Genomic DNA, 15,060 nt, shown 5'->3' with positions numbered 1-15,060 from the left:
ACTGTATAGGTACAAGTTTTATAAGGGAGGTAACACTCCCCTCTCTGATACTGACTGTATACGTGCAAGTTTTATAAGGGAAGTAACACTCCCCTCTCTGATACTGACTGTATAGGTGCAAGTTTTATAAGGGAGGTAACACTCCCCTCTCTGATACCGACTATTATATATGATAATTTATGTTTTTGTTAAATAACTGAGTTAACACTCCCTCTCTGATTTGTACTATATAGCTCAATCTATAATTGAGAACAAGTATTATTATTATACTGTATATTGACCTTGTAAATAAATTCAGACTTCCGTACTGTGAGGGATCAACAAGGCTATTAAACACAATTCTATCAATTTAATAATAATTTAATATAACTAGAATTAAAGCACTGGGTTGTTGAGAAGCAGGATTTACTACTACTAGGCCAGGCAACAATGTATAAACAATCAAAATCAGCTGGTAAAATGTATTAATGCTAATTGTGCCCTACTAAAAGCTGGTCCTAAACAATAATTCCTATTAAGCACATCACACACATACACTACTGTAAATCCAATCACAAACCACTATCTACTGTTGTCCAAAAAGTACATTCCTACTATTAGTCCAGTAAAGATAAGTCAAAAATAGGGTGAACCTAGAACAAATTGCAACAGAATTTGTCTGGTAAATATGGTTCAAATGAATATCATATCCAAAGTTTACCAAAATCGGACATCGGGAAGTGAGTTAATTAGCATAAATTCAAATGTCCACATGAAGAGAATGTAACCTTAACAAAAACCCTATGTAGTGTTTGAATGCAATCCTACAGTCAAGCCGAATATACCACTCCCAGTCCTAGTGTCACTGGTAATATAATTTCACTGCCAAATATACCACTCCCAGTCCTAGTGTCACTGGTAATATAATTTCACTGCCAAATATACCACTCCCAGTCCTAGTGTCACTGGTAATATAATTTCACTGCCAAATATACCACTCCCAGTCCTAGTGTCACTGGTAATATAATTTCACTGCCAAATATACCACTCCCAGTCCTAGTGTCACTGGTAATATAATTTCACTGCCAAATATACCACTCCCAGTCCTAGTGTCACTGGTAATATAATTTCACTGCCAAATATACCACTCCCAGTCCTAGTGTTATTAGAATTTTAATACTAATTCACTGCCAAATATACAATCCCTACGTCACTGAATTACGATTTATGTTTACAGTATATTAATCCAAAATAAACAATATCAATGATTTGCTTATATTATCCATTGTTCCAAATTTATATATGCATTACTAGTTTGAATTATAAATGCAGAGAATATATTATAAAATATACTAATATTTTATGTTGATATATGTAACTGTAGTTATATAAATATCATAATAATTATTATAATCTCACAGGGGCATTTTAACTGTATTTACTTGTACAGTATGTACATTTTTACTAAAATGTTATTTCTGCATATGTTTATTTTTTCTCCATCTTGGGAGAAATTCTAAATAAACTGAATTGAATAATAATGTATGAATCTTATAAATAGGACTATTTTTCAATTTATAATACATTACATTTTATGCATACCAAGTACAATTATTGATTTATGAATTTGCCAAGAATGTAATTTTTACTACAGTCTCTGAATATTGATCATCATAGTAACAATATTTCTTAAGTGGTTATGTAAGTTGTAAAATATTATGCCATAAATTGTGTGAATTTTGTGTGTGTCTGCCTTTATCCAAAAAATCTATTTAAAAAATGCATATGACGAAAATCACAGCTGATAAATTCCGTTTTGCAATCCAATGTTTCAATATTCAACTATGTGCGCTTAAATTTTAGATACTCGACCGTAAAGCTCTGTCTACACTTTCAAACTTTATGTGACAAACAAAATGTGATGTGCCCATATATGGACATGATGATGTCATATCACTACCATACAGTATTTGGGCACATCACACATTTTTTGTCAAACTAGTTTAATGGTGTAGACAGAGCTTACAAATTTATGCTATTGATGGCTAGAAAGAATGCAAGCATAATTGGGGATATAGATGATAAAGTACTAGAATGACTAAATGAACTTTATTTATCAAACTAGTTTGATAGTGTAGACAGAGCTCAAGACTGTTACTGTTGACTGTCATTAACACATTAAAGTACCGAGTGGTTTTTTTGTTTCATAAAATCTTAACAAAGAAAAAACCACTTGTGGCAGAATCAACTTTATACAGATCAGAATCTGTCAAAATGTGATGTTTTGCCAAACTCCTACCTCTTAAATTGACACCAGCTGTGTTACTACTGGTGGTGGCAGCAGCAGCATCTTTGGCATGATGCACCTCTCCATTGACTGGTGGTCCTGGTGCCTTGGACTTTGTAGATAATCCTTCCGCTGTTCTCGGTTCATCTTTTTTCTTTTCTAATACCTGAAAGAAAAAACAAAAACCAACTGAAATGTAAAAACTACATTATTAAAATTGATGATTTAATTTTTGGTCACAATTTTTTTAACCCACTACCTGGATATAACAAGCCTGGCATCATTGTCAATCTATGGATAAGCTTGTATTGTAAAATATAATGTCAATAGTGTGTACTAAAAATCCAAGACAGGAACCCACTACCTGGACAAAACAAGCCTGGTACCATAACCAATAGATCACAAAGTTTGAAACGCATTTTCTCTGTTATTAAGTGAAAGATGGAGGGCTAACTTAACCTGGTTAACTTAACCTGGTTTTCAAAAAAAAACCTTGAACCACAGAGCTATACAATTTTACAGCTACACGAGTGAACTCATTTAAATTAACAATTAAATTACAGTTTTTTTAGGTACGGTAAATACATTTTGTTTTTTTCGATCCAATTTTTGGTCAAAGTAGAAAACTATTAGGTGACATTAAAATGGCATATTCAACAAAAAATTGTTTAAGAATTATTTTTTTCAGGGGACAAAACATCTTTAATACTAAGGCATTCTGAAGTATTTGAGGATGTAAGCCCATTATACTGCATTCACAGCATAATACAGTACAAGTAAAATGATAAATATGGGATTAAACAAATGTGCTAAGCTGGTTAACTTAACATGGTTTAAAAAAAAAACATTGAACAATAGAGCTACAGTATACAATTTTACAGCTCTACGAATGAACTCATCTAAATTAACAAATTACGGTGCTATCCTTCCTAATTTACATAATTACCTTATCAAACTTCTCCAATAATCTTACCATAACTTTCTTAAAACACCAGCTATCATTACAATAAGAATCTCTGTACATAAAGTCCATTGTGATAGTAGTCTCCATAACAGCAAGTCTAGCTAATACTAATTGTGGTCTCTTTTTGAGATGTCTATGAGAATAGGAACTCGCATTAATCATTGTAATCAGCTAATTTCTGGAATTACGCCACACCCTTATTGTATTTAAATAAATTGGTAATGTTGTTTGGTCATGTTTCCTATTTTCTCACCTAAAGCAATTTAAAGTGATGTTCCTAAATATGGTAGTGATATGACATCATCATGACTATATATGGGCTCATCAATTATATCCATTGGTACGCGTCTTAAGCATATACTTACTTTTTAAAGGCTATATACTTTAAAGTATACAAACATACTCAAAAGTTATAATACAAACAGTATATAAAGTTTATAAAAATAACAATGAACAATTAAAAATACATGATTTTTAAAATACACTTTACACATACAAAATATGTTGAGGTGTGACAAGACATTTTCATGTAAATTTTGGCTTTTTTTTAAATAGATTATTATTGCTGTAGGTGCACAGAATGGATCCTTAATTGGAGATCTATAGTACAATATTTTTATTGATGTAGGTGCACAGAATATAGTACATTATTATAAACTAGGTAAGGTGTTTATCTGTAATGTGTTAAAACAATACTTTAACACAATCACTTCCTAAGAAAAGGAGAACTTATTATACAGTAATGGCTAGATTACAGCAACGCCCTCTATTATAATCTGTCATTGATGATGTTATAAACAGGAACTATTCACTGTCATTCAAACTAAATGGTATTATTCAATTGTGTTTTATGACCTACATTTATGAAACAACTGACATTTTTTTGTCAAACTAGTTTGATAGTGTAAACTGCTTAAAAGGGGAATGAATGCGGGTCATTTGTAGCACTAAAGTCAACTCCTATTCAGGGGACACCTCAGTTAACGGGATACTTGGTTGGATCCCAAAGGTGTCCTCTAAATACCAAAGCATTCTGAAATATTTGAGGATGTAAGCACATTATACTATATTCCAATTTTAATATAATCACAGTATAATATAAGCAAAACGATAAATATGGGATTTAACAAATGTGTTATCCAATTCCCAAGATACAAATTTAATCGTTAATACAATTAATGATTTCAACTCGGATTAGTTATATTCCCTATGGAATATGCATAATCCACTTTTCAGATAGTAGTTTGTGTATTATACCTAATTACTGACTCGATGGTCCTATTGCAGTTTAACACAGAATAAATACAGAACAGACTTAGTTTAAAAAGTGCAAATATAATAATATTATAGTTTATACACATATGTATAATAACAATTTATTTAACAAATACTAACACATTTAATCCTGTTTATGTAGAAATGCACACATGTAAAAATCTATATTGAACCATACAGTGTGTATTAAAAGCTCTGTTTACATTATCAAACTTGATGTGACAAAAAATGTGATGTGCCCATATATGGACATGATGATGTCATATCACTACCATATTTGGGTATATCACAACCATATTTGGGTACATCACAACCATATTTGGGTACATCACAACCATATTTGGGTACATCACTTAATAACTATTATTAAATGTGTAACAAATTTGGCTGTGACTGTGAATATAGGTTGCTAAAGCTTTAACAATGTAATTCAATTACATATTGGGAATAGAGATTGTAAAGTCTATACTCTACAACATTTGCTGGTACTAGACCAAGTCAATGAGTTTTAGGAAATACCAAAGCAGAATATTAAGAAATGTCTAAAGTAATTATCGTGAGAACTTTGGTTTGGCTGTGGATTAAAATCTATTTGGCTCTACGATCTGAAATCTATGGTTTATAGAATTAACGGTATATAATCCATTTGTAAAAATGATTAGGGCATTTATAAAGTAAAATGTGCTTTCAACACACTACAAAATAAATTTTCTAAATTTAAAATCTTAATTTTATTTACAATACAGGTACAGTACTCCTTTCAGGACAAACAAAGGGTCCCTCTGAATATTGAGTGTCTCAACGTGTCTATTGTATTATTGTTTAAAACACACAATTTTACAAATAATATTATATTAATATTAATATTATCCTTCAAATGAGTCTATTGCAGGAAAAAAGCTAATTACACAAACTTAGAGTAGACTATTTAATAAAATTGAACTGTACTGTAATTGTTAAATGCAACTAAATAATTACAATGAAAAACTTTATTTATATATAAATTTAACAACTTAAATTTAACAACTTACATTTATGTTATATTAATATTTGAGATAAAATTAAATAAAAAGTTTTACTGAATAATAAAAAAAAAACACAAAATAATACATTTTTTTATTACAATTATTACATTGTAACATTTAATAAACAAAATCTACTCACTTCGACCTCCGCACTTTCATTCTCATCTTCCGTTTTACGCTTTGACCTTTTCAGTAAATTAATTCCCTTTCTAAAAGAACCTATTTTGGAGACCTTCTTGGTGTCCTTATCTTCTGCATGTACCATAGTGAAATATCCAAGTACTTAATATCCTATCCCGGTAAACCCAGCTGACGCGGCTATCACCGAGTGAAACTAAACGGGTTCGAACTACGTAAATTCAACACCAGAAGCCGTTTTTTCCCTAATCTTTCAGATAGCTTCCTCGGCTTGTACATTAACGATATTTTGCGTACATAGCGCTTGACAAGTCACGAAGGAAGCGAATTCAATTCAAAGGAAATGTCATGACCATATTTGTCAGAACTTGGCTCAGGACTGTAAACTCAAATTACATGCTATGATGCCTTTACGCACGAAATTCAGGGATTCTCAATTATTTTAAGACCTTTTTGTAATAAGTTAAAGAACTTGCTGACAAGGTATTACCAAATTAACTAGAAGAATTTTTATTTAAAGTAATAACTGGAATAATTTGTTTGTTGAAGCCTTATAGTAAATAGACATTTAATCAATTACTACAGTAACAACTATGCTGTTACAAATATTTAATATTTAATATTTAATACAATAATGTATTAATGTACTTTGTTTATTTTTTAATAATAAAAATAAATAATAAGTACAGATAACATTTTCTAAAATCTAACATAATAAATGAAAAAAGGTGTACCCCAATGGAAGCTTAAGCTTAAAAATGTAGGGTCCAGGCAACATATTTAAGTAAGTTAAGGTAAGGTAAGAAACATGTAAAAAAACAATATGATAATGAGCAATAATGGCATTGACAGTTAAAAAAAAGAAAATATCGTCGTGAGCTTCCATGTGATGAATTTCTGTTTTATAGGATATGAGCAGTTTGTAATTACATAATAAGATACTAATTGTTAATTACAAACAATAATTAGGAAGTTGGAAGTGTCACACATAAACACCTCATTAAATAAAATGTTTCTGTTAGTTTTTTGTTTCAAAATGTTGTATTGATAATCTGAGGCACCTTGAAGTAAGGTGGTTCCACCTTGTAAGGTACCTCTGTGTAATATACTGAGTAAAAAATAATAGTATATTTATTCATTTTTTTCTTTGTTGACACAAAGTTGTAGAAGATTTCATGAGTAAAAAATGCATTCATCATCAAAATTAATATGTAGTTGGTATTTATCATGTCAAATCAAGGTTTTTTTTTAAATCACTAATCAAAAACACAAAATTTTAGAAGATTTAATGAGTAAAAATGTATCCTCAAAATCTATATGTAGTGGTATTTATCATGTCAAAGTTTACAATAAATCAAGATTTTTTTAATTTTAAATCACTATTTAATAGTTTTACAGGCATAGACATGATACAGTGATATGATAAAAATTAGGTAAAGATAAGGAAATCTGTGAGAATGTGAGAAAAATAACTCAAAAAAAATTACAAAAATGTACCTTTACAAAATTGTCAGGAAACATGCCACGTTTGCCGTTGATTTCGCCTTGCCACCATCCACCGTCCATCATGACTACGTTGCGTATTATGTCGCCCACTTTAAGTTCTAGTTCATCGCTGTTTACCGCGTCATACGTGAACTCCACCTCCGCTTCAATCCCTGTGTGATTCTCTGCAAAAAAAAATTTAATTCCAGAAATATAAATGAAATGACAATCAACAAAAGCTAGACATTAATTTTTCTAACGAGACCAGGGCTAGTTAGCTGATAGGTTTTACTAGCCCATTTTTCTGACTTGAAAATTACACCATGGAGCTAAATTTTATAGCATTTATATACACCACCAAATAGTTATTAGTAAATGGAAGAAAATTATTAAAAATAAATACCCAATTTAAAATAAGCGAACTTTTAAATCATTATTAATATCCAGGCAATAAACAGACCTACCGTGAAATTGACAACAAAACTTTGCGTACAATACAACGGGTGTCAAAATGAAATTGGTGGAATATGCAAATGATATCGCACTTTACACATAAATGGACTGGTGGTAGATTACAATTTACATAGCAAACCCTGACTAATTATCAATATCCTTCTAGTTAATTGTTACTGGACGATCATTGTAGTCAAATCCCGTCAAATCAACAGTTAGTTATTGTGTAACAAATAGAGGGGGCTGTTTATATTCATATTTATGAAGTACATAAGTACAGTATCATATGCCTACTCCATTACTGACTTAAGAGGTAGATAATATACTTTACTGCAGTTAGGGGGAAAATGGCAAAATCAGCACTGTGGTCATGTTACAAAAAAAAATAGCTTATCTGAGAAAATTCCTAGAAAGTAGGAAACCTTTTGCCATTTTCTCCCTGACAGACTGCAAGTTTTGAATGTCCTTGTACCACAAATAACATCATAGTTTATTCACAGTATTTACAAAATACCAAGTAGTGATCAAAACACTAGAAACAAAGCTCTTTTTAAAATAATTGTAGGAACTATTATTTTATATTTTCTACTTGCGTCATGTTTGTTTAATTTGTTGATTTGTATTATATTTTGTAAAATGTATCTTTTGCCTGAATAAATAATAATAATATTACCTATAAATACCTACGGTAATTATAATAAGTATGTATTTTCAGAATAAACTAGACAATCTAATTTTTGGAAATTCTTTAAAAACCGCAATTGATACATTACAAAGGATTATTAATTGTTTATTTCTTAAGTATGAAAACCACAATTCTTCAGTATAAAACCAAAACCTGTAAAGAGCTTAATCTTTATTATTTCCTTGTATAAAAACAATTATTAGATTCAAAGAGGAAGAAAAAGTATATCCTATAGTTTTCTTTTTCTTAGATTTTTAGTCGTGTGGACGCGACTCTATAGTTCACTATGTCGGTCGGTCGGTCTGTCTGTCCGGTATCACTATGCGTTTTAGCACACGACTTACGGCTGTTGGCCTTGTTTTACTTAGGATAAACAACCTGCAATATATGATAAACTGAGTTATAAAGGCAATGGATTCACGTTGAGATTTGTTTTAACCTAAAAAAAACTTTAACGACAGAAAGCGAATGACATTGCTTCAAAAAGGAGGCGTTGGGGGCGGTATTTTGTATTTATCGAACCATTATAATATTCCTTTGTCAGTAGGTATGGTAATACTATGTACTAGTGCAGCTATTGGTAAAGTTTTTAAAAATATTGAAAAGTGATTTTCATGATCTACACGGATACACACTAACCTTAAACCAATTTTAAGTAGCTAGATTTTTTTTTTTAATGATCAATTTAAAAATTAATATCAATGTAATTAATAAAAAAATTGTAGTCTGGGTTTAATCAAGTTCATTGTAATATTTTTGGATGTCAAATTTGAAATTAATATTTCAGAAAGGACTTCCCTATTTACACTTTGAAGTGCACGCCACTCCCCCAATACAGATTTTCTAAAACCTGGAAAAATTCTCCCAAAAGCACACTTTTTGAAGTCCAGAATGGTATTTACAACCAATATAAAACACATTGAAAATACCTGAATTTCTGGTAAACAATGCCAGTGCAATAGTGTCTCGGCTATTGAGAGATAGTGCAATAGTTATTGAATAATTATTGAAACAATAACAAATAAACCTATTTTAATGTATAATAGAATACAAAATATAGGCTGTATACAATATAATAAAGTATATTTGTTAAATGATTTAATACGAGCTGTACGGATAATAGGTATTAATAATAACCTATTCAACTGACGCATAAAGGAAATGAATAAAAAAAAAAAAAATAACTAGACATGAAACTCGTCACTTTGACGAGTTAGTTATCCGCACCACGACAAACGCCACGTGCACGTCATACGTTGGAATATTGCACACAGATAAAGATTATGGCATTATGACAAGAACTGAAGAATATGATATGCTGTTAGTGCTGAATTCTGTCAATTTTGTGTCATATAGTATACATGCAAACACTACAGTATAATCTGCATACATATTACATACAGTGTAGAAAAGGTGAAATTACGGGACCCGCCATTTATTCCAATTTTTAACATGGCGACGGTATCAAAATGAAACACTTAGATAGCAATTTCAGAAGGAAATTATCTTAGGAACAACATATTAACGTGTAGAAGAAATTTGAATACGTAAAATATAGATGCGCACCCTTTTAAATGTGATGAACTATTACGCAAAATATGAAAATACAACTTTTTTTATTCAATTGGCCATATGATGACGTCACAACATCCGATTGGCAAAATGTTTACATGAATTCGTATCTACAATCCCATAGCTTCCAGAAAACGTTTTAATCATGATTATCACTTTTTATTCTGATGAGCTATAACAGATTGAAATTTACTGTAAAGATGAAAATAAGTGACCCACGTTATTTACAATTTTCGACATGATGACGTCATAAAAATTAAAATATTTTTAACTCATGCGAAAGATAGTTCATTCACCTAGACAATATCAAAATCGGGGTGAAAATAAAAAACGGATAAGTGGAGATGCGCTCTATTAAATGTGATGCGCTATGACGAAAGATATAAAAATCCTATATTTTATATTCGCGTGGCCATACGATGACGTTATAATGTCCGATTAGCCATATTAATGCATGATTCCATATCTACAACTCATCAACTTCCAGAATATATAATTTAAAAAAAGTTCACCTCGTAGTTTAGAATCTATGAATGTTTAAAAAAAGGCATAATTTTGACGAATTTTGACAAATTTTTGAACTTTTTCATCAAAAACGCACGTAAATTATCCAATTGGATGTGCCCGTATGACGTAATTTTAGGTCAAAATTGTTCAAAAGTTGGTAAAATTACCAGAAAAGGCTGGAAAAACATGAATCACGCGAAAAAAAATTATTTTCAACGCTACGTGCGCACCGTGCGAGTAAAAATATGCGCGCGCGTGGGAATTTTTGGCATGCTCAAAATGACATGAAACGCGTAGAAAGTTGATTAGAAATTGATTTTTCGCATTTTGAAATTTTTAACGCCCGTGCGCGCGTAACTTCTTGTGAAACATGCCATTTTTTTTCCACAGTCAGTTAGCGCAAGATATAAATTAAACTTTTGTTAAGTTTCAATTTAAATTGCTATATGGTTTTCGATCTATGTTAAATACGCGAAATTCGTTAAAACGCGCGTAAATCACGTTGCGCAATTCTGACGTCATTCACAATAGGAGGTGCACAATTTCACGTGAATGCCCACATGTTGACAAAGTTATAAAATGTTTTGATTACAAGTTTTTGAGATACGCGAGACACAAAATTGACAGAAAGAAAGAACTAGACATGAAACTCGTCACTTTGACGAGTTAGTTATCCGCTCGACAAACGCCACGCGCACGTCATACGTTAGAATATTGCACACAGAAAAATATTAAGGCATTATGACCTGAACTGAAGAATATGATATGCTGTTAGTGCTGAATTCTGTCAATTTTGTGTCATATAGTATATACATGCAAACAGTATAATCTGTATACATATTACATACAGTGTAGAATAGGTGAAATTACGGGACCCGCCATTTATTCCAATTTTTAACATGGCGACGGTATCAAAATAAAACACTTAGATAGCAATTTCAGAAGGAAATTATCTCAGGAACAACATATTAACGTGTAGAAGAAATTTGAATACGTAAAATATAGATGCGCACCCTTTTAAATGTGATGAACTATTACGCAAAATATGAAAATACGTCTTTTTTTATTCAACTGGCCATATGATGACGTCCCAACATCCGATTGGCAAAATGTTTACATGAATTCGTATCTACAATCCAATAGCTTCCAGAAAACGTTTTAATCGTGATTATCACATTTTATTCTGATGAGCTATAACAGATTAAAATTTACTGTAAAGATAAATATAAGTGACCCACGTTATTTATATTTTTAGACATTATGACGTCATAAAAATAAAAAAATGTTTACTCTTGCGTAAGATAGTTGATTGACCTAGAAAATTTCAAAATCTGGGTTAAAATGGAATACGGATAAGTGGAGAGGCGCTCTATTAAATGAGATGCGCTATGACGAAAGATACAAAAATCCTATATTTTATATTCGCGTGGCCATACGATGACGTCATAATGTCCGGTTTGCCATATTAATGCATGATTCCTTATCTACAACTTATCATCTTCCTTGATATGTAATTTAAACAAAGTTCACCTCGTAGTTTAGAATCTATGATTGTTTAAAAAAAGGTATAATTTTGACAAATGTTTGAACTTTTTCCTCAAAAACGCACATAAATTATCCAATTCGACGTGCCCGTATGACGTAATTTGAAGTCGAAATTGTTTCAAAGTTGGTAAAATTACTATAAAAGGCTTGAAAACATAAATCACGAGAGAAAAATGGTTTTCAACGCTACGTTCGCACCGCGCGCGTAAAAAAAAGCGCGCGCGTGGGAATTTTTTACATGCTTAAAATGACATGAAACACATAGAAAGTTGATTAGAAATTGATTTTTCGCATTTTGAATTTTAAATTAGCGTGCGCGCGTAACTTTGTGTAAAACACGCAATTTTTTATCCACAGAAAGTTAGCGCATGATATAAATTAAACTTTTGCTAAGTTTCAATTTAAATTGTTATATGGTTTTAAATCTATGTTAAATACGCGAAATTCATAAAATTGTGCGTAAGTCACGTTGCGCATTTCTGACGTCATTCACAATAGGAGGTGCACAACTTCACGTGAATGCCCATATGTTGACAAAGTTATGAAATGTTATGTTTACACGTTTTTTAGATACGCGAGACACAAAAATAGAGGAGAAATGCGCGTGCGCGCGTAACGTCTTGTAAAACATGCCATTTTTAATCCACAAAAAGTTTTCCCTTGATATGACTTAAATTTTCACAAAGTGTCAAAACAAATTTATGCTTGGTTTTTAGTCTATGATCAATCATAAAAAATCATAAAATCGCACGTAAGTCACGTTGCGCAACTCTGACGTCATTCAAAAATAGGAGGTGCACAACTTCACGTAAATGCCCATATGTTGACAAAGTAATGAAATGTTATGTTTACAAGTTTTTGAGATACGTGAGACACAAAAATGAGGGAGAAAGAAATAAGAAAAAAAAAAAAAAAAAGTAACAGGACGATTACAAGCAGTTATCCGCTACTAAGCGGATAACTAATAATACAGAAAAAAAAAAAACTAGACATGAAACTCGTCACTTTGACGAGTTAGTTATCCGCACCACGACAAACGCCAAGTGCACGTCTTACGTTGGAATATTGCACACAGATAAAGATTATGGCATTATGACAAGAACTGAAGAATATGATATGCTGTTAGTGCTGAATTCTGTCAATTTTGTGTCATATAGTATATACATGCAAACAGTATAATCTGTATACATATTACATACAGTGTAGAATAGGTGAAATTACGGGACCCGCCATTTATTCCAATTTTTAACATGGCGACGGTATCAAAATGAAACACTTAGATAGCAATTTCAGAAGGAAATTATCTCAGGAACAACATATTAACGTGTAGAAGAAATTTGAATACGTAAAATATAGATGCGCACCCTTTTAAATGTGATGAACTATTACGCAAAATATGAAAATACGACTTTTTTTATTCAACTGGCCATATGATGACGTCACAACATCCGATTGGCAAAATGTTTACATGAATTCGCATCTACAATCCAATAGCTTCCATAAAACGTTTTAATCGTGATTATCACATTTTATTCTTACGAGCTATTACAGATTAAAATTTACTGTAAAGATGAAATTAATGACCCACGTAATTAAAATTTTTAGGCATGATGACGTCATAAAAATTAAAATATTTTTATCTCATGCTAAAGAAAGTTGATTGACCTACACAATATATAAATGTAGGAGAAAAAGGAATACAGATAAGCGTGATGCGCTCCATTGAATGTGATGAGCAATAACGAAAGAGACAAAAATCCTATATTTTACATTCGTGTGGCCATACGATGACGTCACAATGTTTTTTTAGCCTTATCGATGCATGATCCGATATCTACAACTCATCAACTTCTAGATTTTGTAATAAAAATAAACGGTTCACGGTTTACTTTAGAAACTATGACTGTTTAAAAAAAGACATAATTTTGATGATTTTTTAAGCTTTTTCATAAAAAACGCGCATGAAATGTTTAATTCAACGTGTTCGTATGGCGTTATTTAAATTGGAAAAGGTCTAAATTGTTTTCAAAATTACTAGGAAAGGCTTGAAATATATGATTCAAGGGAAAAAAATATGTTTTTAACGCTACGTGCGCACCGCGTGCGTAAAAAATTGCGCGCCCGTGGGAATTTTTGACATGCTCAAAATGACAAGAAACGCATAAAAAGTTGATTAGAAATTAATTTTGCGCATTTTGAAATTTTAAATGCGCGTGCGCGCGTAACTTCTTGTGAAACATGCCATTTTTAATCCGTAGAAAGTTTGCCCCTGATATGACTTAAATTTTGTCAAAGTGTCAATACTAAATGACTTTTAGTTTTTAATCTATGATCAATCATTGAAATTCATAAAATTGCGCGTAAGTTACGTTGCGCACCTATGACGTCATTCAAAAATAGGAGGTGCACAACTTCACGTAAATGCCCATATGTTGTCAAAGTTATGAAATGTTATGTTTACACATTTTAGAGAAACGCGATCCACAAAAAGGAAGGATGGAAAGAAGAACTAGACATGAAACTCGTCACTTTGACGAGTTAGTTATCCGCTCGACAAACGCCACGTGCACGTCATACGTTAGAATATTGCACACAGAAAAATATTAAGGTATTATGACCTGAACTGAAGAATATGATTATGTTGTTATTTCTGAATTCTGTTATTTTGTGTCATATAGTATACACAGTACAATCTGTATACATATCACAAACAGTGTAAAATAGGTGAAATTACGGGACCGGTATTTTATTGTAATTTTTAACATCTTGACGGTTTCAAAATGAAATGCAAAAGTAGAAATTTCAGAATGAAATTATCTCAGCAACAACATATTAACGTGTAGAAGAAATTTGAATACGTGAAATATTGATGCGCGCTCATTTAAATGTAATGAAATATAACGCAAAAGATGAAAATACGACTTTTTTTATTTAACTGGCCATATGATGATGTCACAACATTCAATTGGCACAATTTTCACATGATTTTGTATCTACAATACAATAGCTTCCTGAAAACGTTTTAATCGTGATTATCACATTTTATTCTTACGAGCTATAACAGATTAAAATTTACTGTAAAGATGAAATTAATGACCAACGTAATTTAAATTTTTAGGCATGATGACGTTAAAAAAATTAAAAA

At 31.3% G+C, this 15,060-nt stretch overlaps 1 protein-coding gene across 7 annotated transcripts in view; it reads right to left on the bottom strand.

Moving 5' to 3' along the window:
- The window catches only part of LOC140053845 (SH3 domain-containing kinase-binding protein 1-like), a 37,984-nt gene that overhangs the window by 15,028 nt on the left and 7,896 nt on the right, over positions 1–15,060 (bottom strand). For 5 of the 7 annotated variants that reach the window (XM_072098551.1, XM_072098555.1, XM_072098557.1 and 2 more), the window contains exons 2-3: positions 7,166–7,338; positions 2,279–2,432 (exon numbers count right to left, since the gene is read on the bottom strand). In XM_072098551.1, coding sequence (XP_071954652.1) covers positions 2,279–2,432; positions 7,166–7,338 — 327 coding nt within the window. Of the gene's footprint in view, positions 1–2,278; positions 2,433–3,239; positions 3,246–5,669; positions 5,928–7,165; positions 7,339–15,060 lie in introns of those variants that run through there. The other 2 variants (XM_072098554.1, XM_072098556.1) reach the window with 2 other exon arrangements.

This window comes from Antedon mediterranea, chromosome 7, assembly GCF_964355755.1.
Source record: "Antedon mediterranea chromosome 7, ecAntMedi1.1, whole genome shotgun sequence".
Taxonomy (NCBI): domain Eukaryota; kingdom Metazoa; phylum Echinodermata; class Crinoidea; order Comatulida; family Antedonidae; genus Antedon; species Antedon mediterranea.
The sequence above is the reverse complement of the archived record's forward strand: the minus strand, read 5'-3'. Positions and strand labels throughout refer to the sequence as shown.